Source organism: Hemitrygon akajei, chromosome 25, assembly GCF_048418815.1.
Source record: "Hemitrygon akajei chromosome 25, sHemAka1.3, whole genome shotgun sequence".
Taxonomy (NCBI): Eukaryota; Metazoa; Chordata; class Chondrichthyes; order Myliobatiformes; family Dasyatidae; genus Hemitrygon; species Hemitrygon akajei.
Window position 1 is genome coordinate 21,854,976 of NC_133148.1, and position 24,402 is coordinate 21,879,377.

General features: G+C 45.7%; 1 protein-coding gene across 3 annotated transcripts; it reads left to right on the forward strand.

Moving 5' to 3' along the window:
• The first annotated feature begins 2,891 nt into the window (after positions 1-2,891).
• LOC140716395 (uncharacterized) lies at positions 2,892-21,621 on the forward strand. Of its 3 annotated transcripts, none has more exons than XM_073029081.1 (3): positions 2,903-2,959; positions 17,341-17,684; positions 19,649-21,621. In XM_073029081.1, the coding sequence occupies exon 3, from the start codon at positions 20,104-20,106 to the stop codon at positions 21,484-21,486; it is 1,383 nt and encodes a 460-aa protein (XP_072885182.1). In that variant the 5' UTR covers positions 2,903-2,959; positions 17,341-17,684; positions 19,649-20,103; the 3' UTR covers positions 21,487-21,621. The 3 variants fall into 3 exon arrangements, with proteins under 3 accessions (XP_072885184.1, XP_072885182.1, XP_072885183.1); XM_073029082.1 differs by having other exon boundaries at positions 2,917-2,959; positions 17,418-17,684; XM_073029083.1 differs by lacking the exon at positions 17,341-17,684 and having other exon boundaries at positions 2,892-2,959.
• The last annotated feature ends 2,781 nt before the right edge of the window (positions 21,622-24,402 follow it).

Genomic DNA, 24,402 nt, shown 5'->3' on the forward strand with positions numbered 1-24,402 from the left:
CTAACACTAAACATAACAAAAGTACATAATAAAAGACCAACTAATTCATGACAATAAATGTAGAAAAACCAGAAACAATCCAACACATTATAGGATTCTGTTTAACACAATCTGATTACACGGGCACGATCATTCAGCAAAATCTTGCTTTAAAATACAAACTGATAAAAGACACCATACCTTACTATAAATACAAGCCTATCCAATTTTAGAGACAGAATACCACCAATTATATTACAACCGATAGGTTATTACAGACAGGACAATCCATAATAAATGTCTGTATATAATAAAACAGGATAAACAAGCAGGAACAACTTAATTAATTGATGTAGCCATTCCAAACACACATAAATTACAGAAATCAGTAAATGAAAAACACCAGAAATATGCTGAATTAAAGGAGGAAATATAAAGTCCATGGAACATGAACCGGGTATACATTGTCCCAATAGTAACTGGTATCATCCCAAAGTCACTACACAATAGCATTAAACAATTAGGGTGCACAGCAATATCTATGTAAATCTCCAGAAAGCCACAATACTAAAAACCACTAAAATAGTCCAAAGTTCGTAGCAATTAAGAGGATAGACATTGAGGCAGGTGACCACGTTCTTCACAGGCACCATGTTCTTCTTGAAGCCTGCTCGAAGCTGGTGGGTACATCAGACTGCCAAAATGAGAGGTTAAAGATCTCAGTGAACACTCTAGCCGGTTAATCAGCACAGGACTTTAGTACTTGGCCAGGTACCCTGTCCAGGCCGGATGCTTTTCTGGGTTCTCGCTCATGAAGGCTGCTTTCATGTTGGCCTCAGAGACTGAAGGCACAGGATCGTCGGGGGCTGTAGGAGTTTGTGATGGCTCCTCAATATTTTGAGGTCAAAACAAGCGTAGAAGACATTGAGCTCATCTGGAAGTGAAGCCCTTTTGTCACCTTTGTTGCTCGATTTAACTTTATAAGAGGTGATAGTATTCAAGCCCTGCCTGAACTATCGAGCATCATTTGTCCTGAGATGGCTTCCTAGACATTGCACCTGGACCTCTTGTAACTTTCTTGGTCACCAGACTCGAATGCCTCAAGTCTGGCCCTCGTCAGATTAATAGGTTCTGCAGATTAATAAGTTGTGCAAAAAGAAAGTCGTGAGGACTGTTCAGAAATGTCATGGTGGAGGGGCAGAAGCTGCTCCAAAAGCATTTTAATCGTCTCTACCTCTTTTCTGATGGTAATAATGAAAAACGGAAATGTCCTGGTGATGCACCGTCGATAACTCTCGGAGACGGGAGGTGAACGATAGGCTTTTATTAGCAGCAAAACGGAGCACGGCATCTCGGAGACTGAGGGAGGAGCAGTGCCTCCAATCGCCTGGGGTCTGTGGGGGGAGCCACAGGAGCAGTCAGCAGAGGGGTGTGTCCAGACAGGTATACATAGTTTACCACACCTGGATAGTGAGAGTCCTCAGTGATGCCTGCTGCCTTCTCGAGGCATCACTTTGTAAACGCTAAGGAGACAGCACACACCTGCCCCGTGAGTGCAGAGATTTACTCCGTCACCCAATCTACTGAAACCCCACTGAGTTCACAGTTCAAATGCTGCATGCTGGATATCTGAGCGTCACAAGTTCATGAAGGACTGTTGGTGTCAGATTCTGCTGTTATTGCTGCTGCTCACTGCATTCAGGACTGAGCCCTGGTCCCTGGACATTGTTGGGGTTCCTTCCACTGTGGTTAGTCTATAACCAGAGTGCACTATAATACTGTAGATCTAAGACAAATAAAATCTTTCTATTTTAAATTCTGTGTCGTGGGTTTTCACTGTCTATGCAACACAGTCTACAGTAGAGAGGCCATTCAGCCCATCTGGTCACACAACACAACATCGGTGTTGTGTTCTACACCGTTTCTATTAAATCCATCCTTGTTGTTCACTCTATTCTCCTCCCTATGGTGACGAGTTCCAAACGGGCACCTCAATTTGGGTGAAGAAGTTTCCCTTGACTTGCTGAAGGAGGTGATGCATTCACTAGAATTGTCACAGATGTTCCCTGTCCCTCAAACCTTAGGTTTAGAAACCTTTGGCCCTTAGAATTATTAAAGATCCCATCCATCCATCCAGCATCCTCTTTGACTTTCTACTATCAGGCAGGAGACTCCGGTGCATAAAAATGAGAACGGTCAGGATGGGAAACAGTTTCTTCCCTCAGGCCATTAGTCTTCTGAACTCCCTGCCGCATCGTATTTGAAGTGTCACTGGTTAATCTGTTCTGTACCTTACAATATTTAAATGATGCACTTTAGTTCATTATTTCTGCATAATTCTTCTGTAGATTTTTTCCTTACCTGCATAAGTTATTGTATGTTGCATGTATTATATGTACTACTGTGCTTTACACCCTAATTCGGAGAAATATTGTCTCATTTCTATATACATTAAATGATTAGAGACATGCATATAGTTAAATAACAATAAACTTGACTTTAAAGAACGTCTTGGGTTGCCTAATGCCTTATTCGACTTCTTGGGTCATTTTTACTGCTTCCAAAGGGCTGCCTCTCACACTGCTGGGTTATTACAATACACCACTGTCATTAAAGTCGGAGACGACAGCGGGGAGCCATCAGGCTGAAGTGCAATGGAGCAGGGTCAGAAACAGTGAGGTGGAGGGAATCGGGACAAGAAGGATGTGGATTGACTGGATTGGAACCTTTTGGCAGAGCGGCGCCGGTGCTTGCAGACGCTTTCAGTGTCACCCAGACATTTCGGCGCTTCCGCCATCTGTGATACGCAACGAATCTCGGGGCTGTATATGGTGACATTATCTGTACTTTAATAATAAATGTACTTTAAACTTTGAACTTTGCTACGCGATCCAAACGCGCAGGCGCCGAGAGCCGTGACTCGCGCACGAAAGCACGCATGCGCTGAGTGGATGAGAAGCTGTGGGAAGGTCAGCGGCAGGTAGGAGCGGGGTTCCCGGCGGGGGTGGAATTACGGTCGGGGTGCGCGCCTCGTTTAAGGGGCAATTGCTGCGAGTTCGATTACCACCGTGGCTCTGCCCCGCGATCCACACGCCTCCCCCCACCCCCCCCCCGGGAGATTTCTCCGAATGAGCGGAAGCGAGGCGCCATTGGTGCGGGGTGAGCGTATCGCTCATAGACCGGTTTTAGTCTCGTGGGGCATTGTGGGTACACAGGCCGCCATGGATGCCATCAGGAGCGTTTTCCCCGACAGTCCGCAGGACGTTTTTGGAAACGCTGTGGAAAAGAATGGTGACCCTGCAGAGCTCCAGCGATCTAACTCCAAAGATTTGAAACTGGGAGCAAAAATACATTTCCTAGTTAATCTCGAAGACTATAAGACATAGAACCAGAAAAACATTTTAATACCAATCTCCATTCAGACGTGTCAATCTAAGATAAGGCCACTCTCAGTTTGGAAGAGTAGCATCGCATGTTCTGTCTGGATAGACTGCAACCTGATGGCATGAAATTTAATTTCTCTACTGGTAATTTTCCCCCTCTCCTTTCTCTCTTCTTCTATTCCCCATTCTGCCCTCGTGCTCTTCCCCTTAATTACTTTTCACCTCTCTCTAGTGGACCTCCCCGACTTTCTCTCATAGTCCACTCTCCACTCCTAGCAAATTCCTCCTTCTTTACCTTTTCTGCCAGCTTCTCACTTCATCCCTGACCCATCTACCTTCCCCTGACTTGGCTTCACCTTTCACCTACTTGGCTTCTTTCCCTTTCCAGTACTGATGAAATGTCTTGGCCCAAAATGTTCACTATTTATTCCTGTCCAGAGATGATGCCTGACCTGCTGAGTTCGTCCTGCATTTTGTATTAGTTACTCTGGATTTCCAGCTTATCCAGGGTCTCTTGTGTTTGATTTGTTGGTCCATTGAATCTGCTCTACTAATCGATCGTGGCTGATTTATTATCCCTCTCAACCCATTCTCCTGCCTTCTCACCAAAACCTTTGACATTCTATCAACCAACATTTTAAATATACCTAAAGACTTGGCCTCAACAGCCATCTGTGGCAATGAGTCCTACAGATTTACCACCACCTGGGTAAAGAAATCCCTCCTTGTCTGTGACAAATGGCATGTCCTTCTATTCTGAGGTTTGGCCCTCTGGTCCCAGACTCTCCCTCTATTGGAACATCCTCATCACATCCACTGAGTCCAGGTCTTTCAGTATTCAATACATTTTAATGAGGTGACCCCACATTCTTCTAAACTCCAGTGAGTGCAGGCCCAGAGCCATCGAATGCTCTTCATACATTTCATTCCTGGGGAGATTTTTTGAGAACCTCTTCCAGAGTAGCACACAAAATGCTGGAGGAACTCAGCAGGTCATGCATCATCCAATGAGGGGAATAATGGTTAATATTTTGGGTCAAGACCCTTCATCAAGCTGGGGAAAGAGTGGGGAAGAAGCCAGTATAAGGTGGGGAAAGGAGAAGATAGATAGATAGATAGATACTTTATTCATCCCCATGGGGAAATTCAACTTTTTTTCCAATGTCCCATACACTTGTTGTAGCAAAACTAATTACATACAATACTTAACTCAGTAAAAAATATGATATGCATCTAAATCACTATCTCAAAAAGCATTAATAATAGCTTTTAAAAAGTTCTTAAGTCCTGGCGGTAGAATTGTAAAGCCTAATGGCATTGGGGAGTATTGACCTCTTCATCCTGTCTGAGGAGCATTGCATCGATAGTAACCTGTCGCTGAAACTGCTTCTCTGTCTCTGGATGGTGCTATGTAGAGGATGTTCAGAGTTATCCATAATTGACCGTAGCCTACTCAGCGCCCTTCGCTCAGCTACCGATGTTAAACTCTCCAGTACTTTGCCCACGACAGAGCCCGCCTTCCTTAACAGCTTATTAAGACGTGAGGCGTCCCTCTTCTTAATGCTTCCTCCCCAACACGCCACCACAAAGAAGAGGGCGCTCTCCACAACTGACCTATAGAACATCTTCAGCATCTCACTACAGACATTGAATGACGCCAACCTTCTAAGGAAGTACAGTCGACTCTGTGCCTTCCTGCACAAGGCATCTGTGTTGGCAGTCCAGTCTAGCTTCTCGTCTAACTGTACTCCCAGATACTTGTAGGTCTTAACCTGCTCCACACATTCTCCATTAATGATCACTGGCTCCATATGAGGCCTAGATCTCCTAAAGTCCACCACCATCTCCTTGGTCTTGGTGATATTGAGACGCAGGTAGTTTGAGTTGCACCATATCACAAAGTCCTGTATCAGTTTCCTATACTCCTCCTCCTGTCCATTCCTGACACACCCCACGATGGCCGTGTCATCAGCGAACTTCTGCACATGGCAGGACTCCGAGTTATATTGGAAGTCTGATGTGTACAGGGTGAACAGGACCGGAGAGAGTACGGTTCCCTGCGGCGCCCCTGTGCTGCTGACCACCGTGTCAGACCTACAGTCTCCCAACCGCACATACTGAGGTCTATCTGTCAAGTAGTCCACTATCCAATCCACCATGTGAGAGTCTACTCCCATCTCCGTCAGTTTGTGCCTTAAGATCTTGGGCTGGATGGTGTTAAAGGCACTAGAAAAGTCAAGGAATGTAATCCTCACAGCACAACTGACCCCCTCTAGGTGAGAGAGTGATTTGTGCAGCAAATACGTGATAGCATCCTCCACTCCCACCTTCTCCTTATACGCAAACTGAAGAGGATCCTGGGCGTGCCTGGTTTATGGCCTCAGATTCTGTATTATCAGCCGCTCCATGGTCTTCATCACGTGCGACATCAGGGCAACAGGTCTGAAGTCATTCAACTCCTTTGGTTGTGGTTTCTTCGGTACCGGGACAATACAGGATGTCTTCCACTGTCTGGGTACTTTTCTCTGCTCCAGGCTCATGTTGAAGATGAGAAGAAGTACAAGCTGGAAGGTGATTGGTGAGGCTGGGTGAGGAGGGAAGGTAGGTAGGTAGGTGGGGGGGAGGTTGATGAAGTGTGAAGCTGGAAGGTGATTGGTGAGGCTGGGTGAGGAGGGAAGGTAGGTAGGTGGGGGGGAGGGTGATGAAGTGTGAAGCTGGAAGGTTATAGGTGAGGCTGGGTGAGGAGGGAAGGTAGGTAGGTAGGTGGGGGGGAGGGTGATGAAGTGTGAAGCTGGAAGGTGATTGGTGAGGCTGGGTGAAGAGGGAAGGTAGGTAGGTGGGGGGGAGGGTGATGAAGTGTGAAGCTGGAAGGTGATTGGTGAAGCTGGGTGAAGAGGGAAGGTAGGTAGGTGGGGGGGAGGGTGATGAAGTGTGAAGCTGGAAGGTGATTGGTGAGGCTGGGTGAAGAGGGAAGGTAGGTGGGGGGGAGGGTGATGAAGTGTGAAGCTGGAAGGTGATTGGTGAGGCTGGGTGAGGAGGGAAGGTAGGTAGGTGGGGGGGGGGTGATGAAGTGTGAAGCTGGTATAGGGCTGAAGAAGAAGGGAGCAGATAGGAGAAGAGAGTGGACCATGGGAGAAAGGGAAAGAGCAGGGGCAACAGAAGGAGGTGAGAGGTACATACGAGAAGACAAGAGGAAAGAGGGGAGCCAGAATGGGGAATGGAAGCATATTCTTTCTTCGATAAAGGACCCAAATCTGCTGACAGTACAACAAGTGCAGCCTGATGAATGCCTTGTGAAACCTTTGCACTGTGTCCTTGCTTTTATATTCTAGTCCTCTCGAAACGAATGCTTACTTTGCATTTGCCTTCCTTACTCAACCTGCAATTTAACCTTCAAAGGAATCCTGCACAGTGATTTCCAAGTCCCTTTGTACCTCCGATCTTATTCCGGTTTGGAAAATAGTCCACACTTTTATTCTAGAAGGTGCACGACCTACAGTATGTTGTATTTCATCTGCCACTTTGTTGCCTTACTCCTCATCTATCAAAGGCCATCTCTAGACTCTCAGTTCCTGCTCTGCCCGCGCCCCACCACCCACCTGTCTTTGCATCAACCGCGAGCTTGTCCATCCACAAAACCATCAATTCCATCATCCAAATTATTGACGTTTAATGTGAAAGGATCAACTGGAACAGGCTCCCTTTTACGTTCAAAGTAAATATATTATCAAGAACATGTATGTTTGTCACTATACACAGCCCTGAGATTCATTTTCTTGTGGGCATTCACAGTAAATTTATTCCCACTGTTGGCCTCCTGCTAGTACGCAGATCTTCTATCCCCGTATCTTTCCTGTAATACCATCTGCTCTTATCTTGTATAAAAGCCTCATATCTGGCACCTTGTCAAAGGCCTTCTAAAAATCCAAGTAACCAACATCCACAGACTCTTCTTTGTCTATCCTGCCTGTTATTTTCTCAGAGAATTCCAAAAGATTTGTCAGGCAAGATTTTCCCTTAAGGAAACCGTGCTGACTTTGGCCGATTTTTCTCATGTGCCTCCAAGTGCCTCAAAACCTCTTCCTCAAAAATGGACACCAACCATTATCCACCCACTGAAGTCAGACTGACGGGCCAAGAATTTCCTGATTTTTGCCTCCCTCCGTTCTTGAAGAGTGGCGTGACATTTGCAATTTTCCGGTTCTCTGGAACCATGCCTGAATCTAGTGCTGTTTGAAAGATCATTACTAATAACTCGAGGATCTCTTCAGCCACCTCTTTGAGAACCTTCGGGCCCTTCAGCTTCCAAGCACCTCTCCTTAGTAATCGCAACTCACTGACTTCTGCCCCCGATACTCCCAGATTTCTGGTGTACTGCTGGTGTCTTCCATAGTGAAAACTGCACGGTCCTTATTGAGTTCATCAGCCAGTTCTTGTTTCCCAGTACTACCTGTCCAGTGGCTGATATCCAGTCTCATCTCTCTTTTACTCTCCGTATATCTGAAATAATTTTTGGTATCCTCTTTTATATTAATTGGCTAGCTTGCCTTCAGGTTTCAACTTTTCTCTCCTTATTCTATTTGCCTTCTGTTGGTTTTTAAAAAAAACTTCCCAGTCTTCTAACTTGCCAGTAATTTTTGGTCTATTATATGCTCGCTCTTTTGCTTTCATGTTTGCTTTGACTTCTCTGGTCAGTTACGGTCGCTTCATCCTCCCTTTAGTATATGTCTTCAACTTTGGGATGTATCTGTCCTGTACCTTCTGAATTGTTCTCAGAAGCTCCAGTCATTGCTGTTCTGCCATCGTCCCTGCTAGTGTCCCCTTCCAGTCAATTTTGGCCAGCTTTTCTCTGATGCCTCTGTAGTTTCCTTAACTCCACAGTAATATTGATACATCTGACTTTACTTTTTCAGTCTCAAACGGCAGGGTGAATTCTATCATATTGCCTGCTAAAGATTCCTTTACCTTAATCAAATCTGGTTCATTATACAACATACAATCCAGAATTCTGTTTACCTTAGTGGGCTCAACCACAATCAGCTCCAAAAAGCCATCTCATAGATATTCTACAATTTTTTTTCTGGGGATCCAGCACCAACCTGATTTTCCCATTCTACGTGCATATTGAAATCCCCCATGACCATCATAACCTTACCCTTTTACGTGTCTTTTCTATCTCATTGTAATTTGTACTCCAAATCCTGGCTACTGGTCAGAGGCCTGTGTACAACACCCATCAGTGTCATTTGCCCCTTGCAGTTTCTTAACTCTACCCACAAGGATGCAACATCTTCTAATCCCATCTCACCTCTTTTTAAGGATTTGGTTTCATTTAAGTTCTGTGGTGACTTTCAGACATGAGGATTTGTAGTTTATACCAATTGAAAGACAAGGCAAACATTGACAATAAGTCCAATGTCCAGAAGCAGCTGATATCCAAATATTAGTTGAGTGAATTAAATTGTCGATTAGAGCCGCAGAAAAAAACAAAATCGTTGACTCACATTTGGTTCTTTAGTAAATAGCCTCCGTTCAGTGCCGTCTGGTTCTGGATCCTCTGGCACAGAGACCATTTCCTGAATACATAATGATATCAAACAGCTCTGTCCTGGGTAACAAGTGACATACAGCATGCACACCACTAACCTACTGCACGTTCAGTTTTGGTTGCTTCATTATACGACCGATGTAGAAGCTTTTGAGAGGGTGCCGAGAAAATTCACCAGGATGTTGTTTGGGATGGAGAAGGTGACTTACGAGAGAAGTTTGAGTGAGCTGGGAGCTTTCTCTGAGCTTCAGGGTGCAGAGAAGATTCACCAGGATGTTGTTTGGGTTAGAGAAGGTGACTTATGAGAGAAGTTTGAGTGAGCTGGGAGCTTTCTCTGAGCTTCAGGGTGCAGAGAAGATTCAACAGGATGTTCTTGTGAAACCCTGCTGGTTTCCTTGGCTGCGTAAGTCTAGGGAATACACACTCCAGTCACACCAAACCCAGGAGGTTGAGACAGCTGTCCCACCCCAAACCCCGGTTTGTGTGGACGCTGTGTAATTTGCTACCCTGTTACAACTCAGTGCCAAGAAATAACAGACGGCACATTGCGTACGATTAAAGCAACTATATTTATGAATCTTAACTAAGCGGTTAGTAAAGAAAAGAAAGAAAGAAACAAAAAGGACCCGTTACAATTAAACAGTTGGAGCTCAATTCACTGATCCTTGGTCGATCTCGACACCTGGCTCCATCAAATCATGATCTCACCACCGGGTCGTGTCCTACGACCAGTTCTCTCCAGCATCTTCTCTCTCCATCTCCCGCCAAACAGAAGACCCAGCTCACATTCCAAAGCACCTGTTATCTCGAACCATAACCCAAACACTGCTTCCACAGAAAGGCCATTACGTTTGCAGTGAAACCTTTCCCAGGGTGTTACACTTGGATTAGAGAAGGTGATTTATAAGAGAAGTTTGAGTGAGCTGGGAGTTTTCCCTAAGCTTCGGAGAGGGTGCAGAGAAGATTCACCAGGTTGCTGCTTGGATGAGAGAAGTTTGAGTGAGCTGGGACTTTACTGTTTAGAGCAGAGGAGGATGTGGCATGATTTGACAGAGGTCTGTAAAATGAGAAGCAGCTTAGATCGAGTGGACAGTCAGCACATTTTCCCCTCGGGCAGCAGTGGCCATTGCGAGAAGCCGTAATTTTAAGGTGATTGGAATAAAGTATGGGGGAGGACTTCAGAGCTAGGTTTTATTTACTGAGAGTGATGAGTACATAGAAGGCAGTGGTGGGGAAAGGGTAGGGGCAGGAAGATTACAGACATCTATTAAACTTAGCTCGGCAAGCAAGTGAAAGGAAAATGGAGGGCCATGGGGAATGGAAGGGTTAGATTGATCTTGGAGAAGGGTTAGCAGTCGGTGCAACATTGTGGGCCGAAAGGCCTGTGCTGTACTATACTGTTCTATCTTCTCTTCTCATGGAGAGAGGCAAACTGAGCCAAGTCACAGTCAGAATACTGGGCAGAAATCGCCCATCCTGATACCGACACAACAACAGACGATTTAATGCTGAGTCTGGATTCCTGAACCATGCACAGTTAAAGATGAGATGAAGTTCTTCTTACTTCCGTTGAACTTCTCTGTAATAGTGTGATCAGAGCTCACTCTAGAGACTGAAATGATTTCATCTGACATGCTGTCCTTCACACGTTGCTGTCTTTTGTAAACTTATTACAGGGTAGAAAAGGCAAAAGGATTTGTGTACGGCAATCTCAAACACAACAACACATCACTTCTGTGTCTGTGAATTCATCGGCACTTGAATGCCTCCGATCTCTGAATGTGGAGGAGGAGGTTCTTGAGAAGAGAGCACAGCAGTCACAGCAAGAACCCAAACGCATGTTCACTGTAGGGATGAGATTCGAGATGAACCATTCTGGAGATAAATCTTGTAAATTGTCTTCAGTTTATTGAAGGAGTGAATCCATCAATCCATCAGTTGTCAGTCTTCGGAAAAGAAGATACACCTCTTCCCAGCTGGAAACGTGCATCTGCTTTCTGTCTAAATTGAAGTTTTTTTGTTTCGACATCTCATTGAAACCATTGGCCTTATGAACACTCCAGCATGTCCTCACCAGACATCAGGTGCTCAACTGCTTGAAGCGTGGGAGGGATCTACTATGTCATCTGATCCGATGAGATGCCAGAGGGAGAAATCATTCACCTGCTCCGAGTGTGGAAAGCGATTCAGTCAGTCCTCGAAACTCATAAGGCATCAGCTAGTTCACACCACGGAGAGGCCGTTCACCTGCTCCCAGTGCGGGAAGGGATTCATTGATTCTTCTGACCTTCGAATACACCACCGGCTTCACACTGGGGAGAGGCCATTCACCTGCTCCACATGTGGGAAAGGATTCATTACGTCTTCTCTGCTACTGAGACACCAGCGGGTTCACACAGGGGAGAGACCATTTACCTGCTCCGTGTGTTGGAAGCGATTCATTCAGTCGTCCCACTTGCAGGCACACCAGCGGGTTCACACCAGGGAGACGCCTTTCACCTGCTCTGAGTGTGGGAAGGGATTCACTGAGTCATCCGACCTGCAAATACACCGGCAAGTTCACACCCTGCAGAGGACATACACTTGTTCCGAGTGTGGGAAGGGATTCACTCAGTCGTTCCAGCTGATGAGACACCAGCGAGTTCACACTGGGGAGAGGCCGTTCACCTGCTCCGACTGTGGGAAGGGATTCACTCAGCCATCCCATCTGTTGAGGCACCAGGGAGTTCACACGAGGGAGAACCTTTCACCTGATCCATGTGAGGGAAGGGGTTCTTTCAGTCCCGTGAGGTTCTGAGGCACCAGCGAGCTCGCAGTGGGTAAAGACCATTCACCTGCTCTGAGTGTGGGAAGGGATTCATTCAGTCAACCGACCTGCTGACACACCAGAGGATTCACGTATCAGCAAATTCACACTTGGGAGAGGCCGTTCACCTGCTCTGTGTTTGGGAAAGGATTCACGCTCTCATCCCAGATGATGAGACACCAGGGTGCTGACACTAAGCAGACTCGATACTCCTGTCCTGTGTGTGCAAAGAGATTTAATCACTGCAGAAACAAAATAAGCTGCATGTTGTATGTTTCAGCTGCTGAGTCCAGCTGCAAGTTCATGACCGATTGTTGCATCAGATGTCTGCAGTTATTGTGGCTGCTTATCACACTCAGGACTGAACCCAGTCTCTGGGCATTGTTGGGGTTCCTTCCACTGTCGTTAATCTTTGTCCAGACTGGACTTCAATGTTGCCGATCTGTCACCATTAAAACATTTTAATTTAAAATCCTGTGTCACAGGTTCTCACTTCCTATGCAACACAATGTTCGTACTGAGGCCAGTCAGCCCAGCTGGTCCCTGCTAGTGTTTCTGTTCCACACGAGTCCTCGTAAACCCATCCCTCGGGTTCAACTCGTGCTCCTCCCTGTGGTGACAGGTTCCAGTGTGGGGGAGGAGTTTTCCCATGAATTTGCTGCACGACTTTCTGCAGACTGAAGCAGACAGTGAGCTCACTGGAGTTAAGTCACAGGTATTCCTCGTCCCTCAAACCTCTGAGCCCAGGGAGAGTGACATTGGTTGTTAATCTCCTTATTCCCTGCCCTTTTCAACTTTATGGGTAATTTTCACTGCTTCCAAAGGGCTGTGCCTCGCACTCCTGAGTTGTTACAACCATAGAGATTCTACAGGTGTTGTCAGTCCAGAGTGACACACAGAAAATGCTGGAGGAGCTCAGCAGGTCAGGCAGCTTCTATGGAAATGAATAAACAGTCGAAGTTTCAGACCCAGACCTTCCTTCAGGACTGGAATGGAAGGGGGAAGATGCCAGAATAAAAAGATAGGGGGAGGGGATGGAGGACTAGCCAGAGGTGATGGGTGAAGCCGGGTAGGTGGGAAAGGTAAAGGGCTGGAGAAGACGGTAAGAGGTCAGAGTGGGGAATAGAAGGGGGAAGGGAAAATAATTACCTGAAGGAGAAATGGAAGTTCACGTCATCAGGTTGGAGGCTACCTAGAAGGAATATGAGGCGTTGCTCCTCCACCCGGAGAGTGGCTGCATCATGGCAGAAGTGGAGCGATGTGTCGAAGTGGGAATAGGAACAGGAACGGAAATGGTTAGCTACGAGGAAGTTCCGCTTTTGGCAGGTGGAGCAGAGGAGCCTGACAAAGTGGTCCTCCAGTTTACGTCAGGTCTCACCAACGTAGAGCAGGCTGCATCGGGACCACTGGATACAATAGATGACCCCGGCAGGTTTGCAGGTGAAGCCTTGACTCGCCTGGAAGGACCGTGTGGGGCCTTTAATGGAGGTGAGTGAGGACGTAAACAGGAAAGTGTAGCGTTTCTGTTGCAGGCATGGGTATCAGGAGGGAGATTAGTGGGGAGGGACGAATGGACAAGGGAATCTCGGAGTTAACGATCCCTGTGGAAAGCGGGGGGGGGGGTAAAGACCCTGAAAATCCATAAGATAAGCAAAATCTTAGTTGTCCAGAGTACTAACTAAATGAGGGAATATGTAAACATCCAAACCTGTTGCTGTAAACTGTTTCGAGAATTTCAATACTTGCTTATGCTTCTCTCGGCTCTTCTTGTCCACACCCCACCAAACTATCCAAAGTAACAAAATTGCTTGCCAGGGTCTGCTTTCGCTCCCACTCACATTCCATTAATTTGTGAGAGTGTCTCTGGAAGCTGACGCTGTCTACAATCACCTGATGTATGTTTACCGAGTGGCATTTCAACCAGTATGGCCAACTCTGAACTGAGTAATTACAACTTCCTCCCTTCTGGGCTCTCCTCGGCTCCAAAGTGAAGTAACCTTTTCCTGAGTATCTCCCCTTCAATTGTGTGTCCCACAGTCCCTGCCAGATTGAGAGAACGTGGTCCTTAATTAAAACCTTTGCCTGCCGTTACTTGTGGAATATCAACAGCAGCAGCTCAGGTCTGCACAGACCGTTTAGCCAGCCTGCTGACTACGTCACGTCCTTCCGCCCCCATGTGAGCTGGGATCCACAAACGGCAGATACACTCCGAAATACTGCAGATGTAATAATGTTTGTCTAACGTCCAACAAAACATCTGGACAACTGGTGGACACACCCAGCTTTAGACTACACAACACAAAGACGGAATCAGGACAGACAATAACCCATTTGGGCTGTACGTACTCTATCCACGACAATGCAAGAAGGATTGCCACCATTTCAATAGCATAAACTGAAAGTTTTATAAGATAACTGTTTTTCTAATTGACATCTGAAATTCTGGGACATAGGCTGTTGCACTGGTGTTGTGAGGCACTGGGTCAGCAGGACCATCTGTGAACAGTAGAACCACTCCATAATATTGATGATGTATATATAGAGTCATCACTCCCTCTTCAGATACGCTCCAGGCACGTTCTTACAGTCTCTCCTGAAGAGACAACTCTACCCGAGGTAAATGTTCTAACAGGTTCTTCTGAAGAGACAACTCTACCCGAGGTAAATGTTCTAACAGTCTCTCCTAAAGAGTCAACTCTACCCGAGGTAGATGTTCTGACAGGTTCTTCTGAAGAGACAACTCTACCCGAGGTAGATGTTCTGACAGGTTCTTCTGAAGAGACAACTCTACCCGAGGTAAATGTTCTGACAGTCTCTCCTAAAGAGTCAACTCTACCCGAGGTAGATGTTCTGACAGGTTCTTCTGAAGAGTCAATTCCACCCGGGGTAGAGGAAATTGCCAGGGAGGAATAATGGATAAAGACACACTAGGAGCACAGGTCATATTAGACAGAGCCATGTCTCTGCCTGATCATTCCCTTCCCACCCAAAACTGCAAATCCTGCAATCTTGATGTTCACACCAATCCTTCAATATATTCTTAGCTGGATGATCATCCTCGTGGCCACTGAGGTGTACCCAATAGCTCACAGCTACCTGCAATCTTTGCAAATGCAACGGCATCTGACCCACTTCCCCTTGCAGAGTGGAGACAGGCGACCGAGCGGTACTACAAAACAGACATGGAGCCTGGGCTTGAAGAGCATCCAGTGATTTCAAAAGTGAGCGGGCGGCAGACGCTCATGCAGCTCAGCCATAATCTAAAACTGTTCTAATGAATTCATAGTACAAGGTAATCGTAGACACCCAGTTGGCCCTCCAGTCATATTCCACCAAACGCTGAAGCGCGTTAAGGACGGCCTTACATCTCCCAGGTATTTTACTGATCTGGTGCTTCCATGTAAGTTTCACATCTGTTCACATACTGATTACTGACTCTTGTTCCAGTGTCTGTCCATGCAGTCCAAGGTCAACAATGAGCCCATTGATGTGTTACCAAAACAAATAACCTGTGTTTGTGAATTTAAACCCCCACTGCTCACCTCATTTGTCCACTTCCTGCACAGCAGCCTGAACGTATTAATTATAAAGTTTCTATTCCTGTCCCTTTTCCATACAGCCCTATCATCAGCATACAGGGACTTAGAAATGTTAGGATCAACTTTATATTAAAAAAATTATCATTTATCATCATGTTGAACAGGACAACAAACACTCCATTGTGAAGGACTGTTATCTACAGAATAAACCTTACAATACTCTTTGCCCACGCTGACCTGTATGATCCTCTGAAACAATAAATCTTTAACCTGATTATACATTTGTCCACCAATCCCGACTTTACAGATTTATCAACAGTCCCTTCTTCCAAAGCACATCATAAGCTTTCTCAATATCAGTAAACAGTGACAAAAAGGTTAAAAAAGTTTCAGGATGGAGTACGTAGAGATGGTTTCTCAGTTTTAATTAAATTTAATGGTACTCCATTCTGAAACTTTTTTAAACTTTTTGCTTCCATCATGTTTTAAACTTTTCAAATTCTCTTATCTGGTTCATCGAAACATCTAGACAAGAGCAACTTCCAATATCGCTCCACTGTCTTTCCATAAACAGTGACATAACTACACTCCTACCACCAACTGATTTCAAAACCAAGGCTCTGTCCCTTCGTGTACCATCATTACAGATCACTAGCATCTTCCCACCTCGAAGCAGATGAGCACCAACTCTACCCCCAAGTGTTTTTTTTTAAGATCAGTAGTTAACTGAATCAGATTAAGAGAACTACTGGGAGCAGATTCAAGCTTCATCAATACCTTAAATTTCTGTTGTCTCTTCTTTCCAATATCACACCATTCCTTGCCATCACCAAGTTTGCTCCCTTCTCTATGTTGCTGCTTTCTTCTATGTCCTTTGACTACTTGCCAAACATCATCCTCCTTACTGCTTCTGCCACCATTCTCCATCTTCCACTCACTTCCTGTCACCTCCTCTCCAGTCACAGCTCCAGAAGTTAATCTTGCCCATTGGAAATCAGGCTTCCTGCATTCCACTGCAATTTACTAATCCCAGTACTTACCTTCACAGGAAGACTGAGATACAGATACCCCACCCATCAGAGTTTCTTTCACAGCTTCCCACGTAGCACCAGTTAAACAGAGAAACTTTTCAGCTTCCACAACAATTTTAGTTTTCTCAGTACGACTCGATTCTTGAGCAGTGCAATTCACCACATCTGTTATAAACATCAAAAACTCATTTTATCTACAAGTAAAGTAAATGAACTCTGATGCTGACATACATCCACTGACTTCACAGTCTGGTCTCAAACCAGTAATGCTTTATCAACATTCTGTTTAACTTTTTTTGCAAGGCCTCTGCATAAGACACACCCTGTTGAACTGCAGTTGCCTTTTTAAACACTTCACATCTGCTGTAAGTTCAACTGTCTTTCCCTCCACAATTACAATTGTTTAACTTGACACTTCTCCACAGACTTCATACTTATGCACCCCCCCCCACCACACACACACACACACACACACACACACTTTCTACACCTTAGTTTCCCAGACATACTGCTGGAACATACCCAAATCTTTAAAACATTTAACACATCTAAGTGGAAATTGAATATAAGCTTGTACACTATGACTAATTACCTCAAGCTAACATTATCAGGGAATTTCACCTCAACAAAATAAATCAATACCGATAAACTATCCACCTTTTCCCATTTCCAAATACTTTTCAATCTCTTTACCTCCTTAATCTTACCTCCCAATAAATGAGATTTAACCTGCTCTATTGAAATCTCCACCGGAACCCAGTACCTCTATTTTCATACTATTTTTTACCAAGCAAAGTCTTCAAACGTAATGCCTTCTCACATTTTTTTAATCTCACAAACGCTTGACACCTTTTCACTTCTCAAAGTACGAGCATAATCTATATCCCCTATAACAGAGTTCAACTCTCGTTAATTTAATCAGATTGATGGAAGAGGGTTGAACCGGGTCAAATTTAAACAACACCTTAAAGTCTTCCTTTATTTAGAAAAATCCCCTCTTCCTCTCCATCAGTAGAAATCACTCCAATATTATGTTTCTTTTTCCATTTTACAGATGGATTCAACTTAATTCTAAACTCCTTCCGTCAATCCGTACTCTCCCCCAATCTCCGTTTCCTGTTCCTTTTCCAGATCCTCCTGATTACCTGAACCTACAGTACTTCCCGACATCCCCACACCAGCCACAGTCCTGCATGTTAGCAGCTCAAGTCTTTCGCGGGTGGCAGCGGAAGTCGATGGCGGGAGACATTTTCAATGGCAGCAGCCTTACCCAGATATCTCCGCGCTGCAGAAAGCGCTTACTGAGATGCTAGTGCGCATGTGCAAAGTGCCGCTAGCCGGACTCCCAGAAGCGCGCATGCGCTCAGTGGACAATAGGCTCCCAAGGATTGGCAGCAGGTAGGAACGGGCTCCGAGCGGGTTTTCATCAGCAGCGGGGCCCGCGTAACCCTCTCCCCCACCCCGGGACAATTGCCGAGAACTATAGACCCACCGCGGCACCTCACGCTGGGACAGTCCCGGTTATTTTCCCTTCCCGCTGCCTCCGAGTACGTAATCGGGCCCCGGGAGAGGGGGAGGGGGTGGGGGGGGGGGGTGCTGGCGCCATCTCTGTCGCGCATGCGTACCGCCGGGACCGTGGCGGATGGACGGGTTTCTGGGCTGTGGGCTGTCGTGGGTAAAGGAGCCGGCATGCGAGACTCTGCCCGATCGCCGGTGGGGGCAATGGGAGCGGGAGGGCATCCTACGTACTGCTGAGCTTCAGCTGTCTAAATCCACGCATTTGGGGCTCAATTGTGTATATCCGAGTTCATCACAGTCGGGTTTAATATCACCGGCATATGTCGTGAAATTTGTTAACTTAGCGGCAGCAGTGCAGTGCAATGCATGATAATATAGAAAATTTAATAAATATACATTACAGTAAGTATATATGTGTATAGTAAATAATTAAATTAAAAATAGTTGTGCAAAAACAAAATTTTAAAAGGTGAGGTAGTGTTCATGGGCTGAATGTCCATTTAGAAATGGGATGGCAGAAGGGAAGTAGCTGGTCCTGAATCGCTGAGTGTGTGTCTTCAGACATTTGAACCTCCTTCCTGATGGCAACAGTGAGAAGAGGGCATATCCTGGGTGATGGGGGTCTTTACTGTTAGATGCCACCTTTCTGAGGTAGAGCTCCTTGTAGATGTCTTGGATACTACATTAAGCCTCTAATGAACCTTTCAAACCAGTGCAGTAAGTGATATCCTGACAAATGAAACACGTTGGAACATTGACATCAGGGCCCATGTCTTCAACCGGCCGATGTCTGGAGATCAGTAAATAACAGACATAGTTGGGACTGTTGTCTAAATGAAGGTACGAGGTCTGCTTTGAAATAAAAAGTCGGTTAGTGCTGCATAGAGAGAGAGAGAGAAACACTTCTATCACTGGTGCTGGACAGTCTGCCACTTTTCTATTCTGTCTGAGTATAGAATGACATTGAACACATCTGTCCTGTGGAACAAGAGACCGGGGGTATTTGCATCAAAAAATTGCCACATATTTACAAACCCCTAAAGATAGTGAGGGAATTGGGTGTTTGAAACGTGCCCAGTTAGAAGATGGTGAATTGGTTTGGAACAGGGTCAAATTACATCATATGAAAGTATTGAATAAATGGTCTCCATCTTTTCAAATTTAATAGAAGGGTCAAATACAACACTTCTAATTTTCTCCAAATTTAGACATAACATAGTTTGAGAAAGCCAATGAAATACAGTAGGGGGATTAATTTCTTTCCAATTCAACAAAATAGATCTTCTAGCCATTAATGTAAGAAATGCAATCATTCGACAAGCAGAAGAATTTGTTTTTCCAGTTTTGATTATACATATGTTGAGAGGATCGGAGTTGGCGACACTGATGATTTTGTATTTTTTTTATAGATACTATAAACAGCCCATTATTCTTTTTTTTCTTCCTTTTTTTTCTCTTTTTTTAGTTATTAGGTTGTTAGATTAGTTTTTCTTAGGGTTAATTTTTTTTCTTTTTTTTACATATATAAGATATACCTAGTTTTGCTTTGTTTATATGATATTTGTGTCATTCATGATTTGGGAAGACTTAACTATATTGTAACTATTGCTTGTGCATCCTTTCATGTTCAGTTTAAATTTGTAAGTTTGTAATCCCACTATCTATGTATTAATCTTATCATGTTGATATTAATAATAATAAAAAGATTGAAAAAAAAGATGGTGAATTGTCGGTGCACTTTGTGTTGAGCCTCACTCTAACAACGAGCTGACTGTAGAGAGTACAATTATCTCATTTGAAATGCTAACCTGCGCCCATTGATGTCTTTTGTAAACTTTTTACAGAAAACAAAAGACAAAGGATTTGTGTGGGTACCTCAGACACAACAACGTGCCAGTTCTGCTGTGTCAGTCGGATCACCAGCGCTTGAACGAAATCAGGTTTTGAACGTGAAGGAGGAGATGTTTGAGAAGACTGCACGCCAGTCACAGCAAGGGGAATCTGAACACGGTGAGATTTGGATGAACCAACCTGGAGTCGATCCTTGTAAATTATCCTCAAGTTATTGAAGGAGTGAACAGATATTTCCTTCGTAGTAACAACATAATCATTGTTGATCCTTGGAAAAGAAGGCATATCTCACCCCAGATGGAAACGTGTATCTGCTTTGTGTCTAAAATGAAGTTTTCTGCTTTAACTTCTCACTGAAACACGTTGGATCCAGGGCTCTGAGAACTCTCCAGAGTATCTTCACCAGAGACCAAGCACTCAACAGGTTGAAGTGTGGGAGGAATTCACGATGTCATCTGACATGATGAATTGCCAGAGAGCCCAAAGCAGAGAGAAATCATTCACCTGCTCCGAGTGTGGGAAGGGATTCACTCGGTCATCTCACCTGCGGACACACCAGCGGGTTCACTCTGGAGAGAGGCCGTTCACCTGCTCCATGTGTGGGAAGGGATTCACTCACTCGTCCCACCTGCAGACACACCAACGAGTTCACACTGGAGAGAGGCCATTCATTTGCTCTGTGTGTGGGAGGGGATTCAATCAGTCATCCAGCCTGAAGATACATCAGCGAGTTCACGCCACAGATAGACCGTTCACTTGTTCTGACTGTGGGAAGGAATTCATTCAGTTGTCCAACCTGAGGACACATCAGAAAATTCACTCCGGGGACAGGCCTTTCACCTGCTCCGTGTGTGGGATGGGATTCACTCGTTCATCCCAACTACTAAAACACAGGCGAGTTCACACTGTAGAGAGGCCGTTCACCTGTTCTGAGTGTGGGAAGGGATTTATTGAGTCATCCAACCTGCAGTCACATCAGCGAGTTCACACCGGGGAGAGGCCGTTCACCTGCTCTGTGTGTGGGAAGGGATTCACTCATTCGTCCCACGTCATGAGACACCAACGAATTCACACCGGCGAGAGACCGTTCATTTGCTCTGTGTGTGGGAAGGGATTCAATCAGTCGTCCCACCTGATGATACACCAGCGAGTTCACACTGGGGAGAGGCCGTTCACTTGCACCGTGTGTGGGAAGGGATACATTCAGTCATCGGAACTACTGGCACACCAGCGTGTTCACACTGGAGAGAGGCCGTTCACCTGCTCTGAGTGTGGAAAGGGATTCACTCACTCATCCCACCTGATCAGACACCAGCGAGTTCACACTGGGGAGAGGCCGTTCATTTGCTCTGTGTGTGGGAAGGGATTCAATCAGTCGTCCCACCTGATAATACACCAGCGAGTTCATACTGGGGAGAGACTGTTCACTTGCACCGTGTGTGGGAAGGGATACCTTAAATCATCTGAGCTACTGGCACACCAGCGTGTTCACACTGGGGAGAGGCCATTCACCTGCTCTGAGTGTGGGAAGGGATTCATCCATTCTTCCAACCTGCAAAAACACCAGCGTGTTCACACCGGGGAGAGGCCGTTCATCTGCTCTGAATGTGGGAAGGCGTACGTTCATCAATCCAACCTGCAGAAACATCAGCGAGTTCACACTGGGGAGAGACCGTTCGCCTGCTCTCAGTGTGGAAAGGCATTCACTCAGTCAACCCAGCTTCTGAGGCATCAGCAAGTGCACACTAAGGAGAGGGTTCACACCAGTGTGAGCAGAGAGACTTACTCAGTCATTCCGCCTGCTGATACACCAGTGAGCTCAGAGTGGTGAAAATGTTGAAATGATCTCTGTGCTGTATTCATAACCATCGCAGTTGCTGAATCTGGTTGCAAGTTCACGTATTCCTGTTGTTGTCAGATTCTGCACCTATTGCTGCTGCTTATTAAACCAAGGACTGAACCACAATCACCCCGGGAGGGGGTTGTTCTGCTGTTGTGAGTCTTTAACGTGACTGAACTTTGATATTCTGGAGAGGGTCCAGAGGAGGTTCACGATGATGATTCCAGCAATGAAAGGGTTATCATTACAAGGAATGTTTGATGGCTCTGGGTCTGTACTCACTGGAATTCAGAAGGATGAGGGGGGGGGAATCTCTTTGAAACCTTTTGAATAGTGAGAGGCCCCTAGACAGGGTAGATGTGAAAAGGATGTTACCACTGTGGTGGGAAAGTCTAGGACAAGAGGCATAGCTCAGGATAGAGGGGCACCTTTTCAAAACGGATACGGAGAAATTTCTTTAGCCGAAGGGTGGTGAATTTGTGGAATTTGTTGCCACGTGCAGCTGTGGAGGCCGAGTCGTTGGGTGTATTTAAGGCAGAGATTGATAGGTTCTTGATTGGACATGGTATCAAATGTTACAGGGAGAAGGCCCGGAACTGAGTTTGAGGAGGAGGGGAAAAAAGGATCAGCCATGATTGAATGGCGGAGCAGATGGTCTAATTCTGTCCCTAGGTCTTACGGTTTTGTCTGTGACAAAATCGTCAGCGCTATTTTAAACTCTGTCTCCGGCACTTAGTGAATTTACAACACACTAAACTTACGGTGGGGGTCGACGCACCCCAGCTCATCTCTGACAGTGTTTGTTCCACGTCACCCTGCTCCCAAAGGCTCTGAGATTTCAATATCTGAGTCTGACGTGACAGCGTCCTTTGGAAGGAGCAGAGAACTCTACAGAGAGCGCCCAGTCCCTCGCAGGCAATGCCCTCCCCCACCACTGAGCACGTTTACATGCCACAAAAAGAGGGACCCGGGCCCCCCCCCACCCCCGAGCCATACTCTTTTCTCACCACTAACACCAGGTCCAGAGGAGACGTATTCTAAAGGCAAGATGATGCAACGGTGATGCAATAAGGGAAGTCAAAAACATCATTAAAAACAAAAGCAAGGGCATGTAATAGAGCAAAACTTAGTGGGAAGTTCACGGATTTGGGAACAAAACACGACAGCAAGTGAAAAAGCCATAAGGGGGGGAAATAATGAAATTTGGAGGTGAGTTATCAAGAGGGTAGGGGACGTGTGTGTGTATCTAGAGAGAGAGTAAAAGAGAGGCAGGAGTAGATATTGGACTGCTTGGAAATGATGCTGGAGGTAGTAATGAGGGACGAGGAAATAGTGGATGAACTGGACGTTATTCTGCTTCACTCTTCACTGTTCAAGGCACTAGCAGTATATCAGAGGTTCGAGAGTGTCGGGGGGCGGGGGGCAGAAGTGAATGCAGTTGCTGTTCCGAGGTGCTTGGGAAACCCAACCGTCTGAAGGTAAGTAAGTCACCTGGACCAGAGGGACGATGTCCCAGAGTTCTGAAAGAGGTGGCTGAAGGGGATTGTGGAGGTGTCAGTAATGATCTTTCAGGAATCACTAGATTCTGGGCATGTTCTAAAGGACTGAAAAATTGCAATATCTCTCCACTCCTCAAGAAGGGAGGGAGGCAGAAGAAAGGAAACTACGGGCCAGTAATCTGACCTCAATTGGTTGGGAATATGTTGGAGTCGATTTTTAAGGATGTATTTTCAGAGTACTTGGAAGCCCATGATAAAACAGGCCAAAGTCAGCACGGTTTCTTTAAGGAACAGTTCTGCCTGACAAACCTGTTGAAGGTCTATAAGGAAATAACAAGCAGGATAGACAAAGAATAATTGGTGATGTTGTGTACTTGAAGCCATTTGACAAGGTGAAGGTAGTTGACAGGATGAGAGCCAGTGGGGCTACGGGAAACCTCTGAACAGTGGCTGATTGGCAGAAGGCAAAGAGTGGGAATAAAGGGAGCCTTTTCGGCCCGTGACGAGTGGTGTCCCACAGGAGTCTGTGTTGGGACTGCGTTTTACAATGTATGCCAAAGATTTGGATGATGGAATTGATGGCTTTGTGGCTGAGTATGCTGACAATGCAAAGATAGGTGGAGGGGCAGTTCGTGTTGAGGAAGCAGGGAGTCTCAGAAGAACTTGGAGAAGGTGAAAAGAAGTGGCAGATGGAATCCAGTGTCAGGAAGTGTATGGCCGTGCATTGTAGAGGGAGTAAAAAGCGCAGACTATTTTCTAAACGGGGAGCAAATTCAAAACTCTGAGGTGCAAAGAGGGACCACGTGCAGGATTTCCTAAAGGTTACTTTGGGGTTCAGTCTGGTGAGGGAGGCAAATGCAATGCTGGCGTTAATTTTGAGAGGGGTAGAATGTAAAAGCAAGGTTGAGACTTTATGTGGCACTGGTGAGGCGTCATCTGGAGTCCTGTGAGCATCTTTAGCCCTTAGAAAGCATGTGCTGAAATTGGAGAGGGTTCAGAGGAAGTGCATGAAAATGATTCCAAGAATAAAAGGCTTACTGTAGGAGGAGTGATTGATGGCACTGGGCCTCACTCACTGGAATTTAGATGAATGGAGTGGGGGGAGTGGAAGAGGTTCCTGACAATGATTCTGGGAATAAATCATAGGAGAAGTGATTGGTGGCTTTGGACTTCACTCGCTGGAATTTTGAAGAATTGGAGGGGGTGAGATCTCATTGAAACCTATCAAATGTTGAAAGAGCCAGATAGAGTGGATTTGGAGTGGATGTTTCCTATGGTGGGGGTATCCAGGACCAGAGGGCACAGCCTCAGAATAGAGGGATGTCCATTTAGAACAGAGATGAGGAGGAATTTCTTTAGCCAGAGGGTGGTGAATCTGGGGAATTCATTGCCACAGGCAGCTATGTTT

What these genes read in the sequence shown, in the direction of transcription:
- LOC140716395 (XM_073029083.1), top strand. Translation starts at nt 20,104, where the DNA reads ATGTCATCTGACATGATGAATTGCCAGAGAGCCCAAAGCAGAGAGAAA.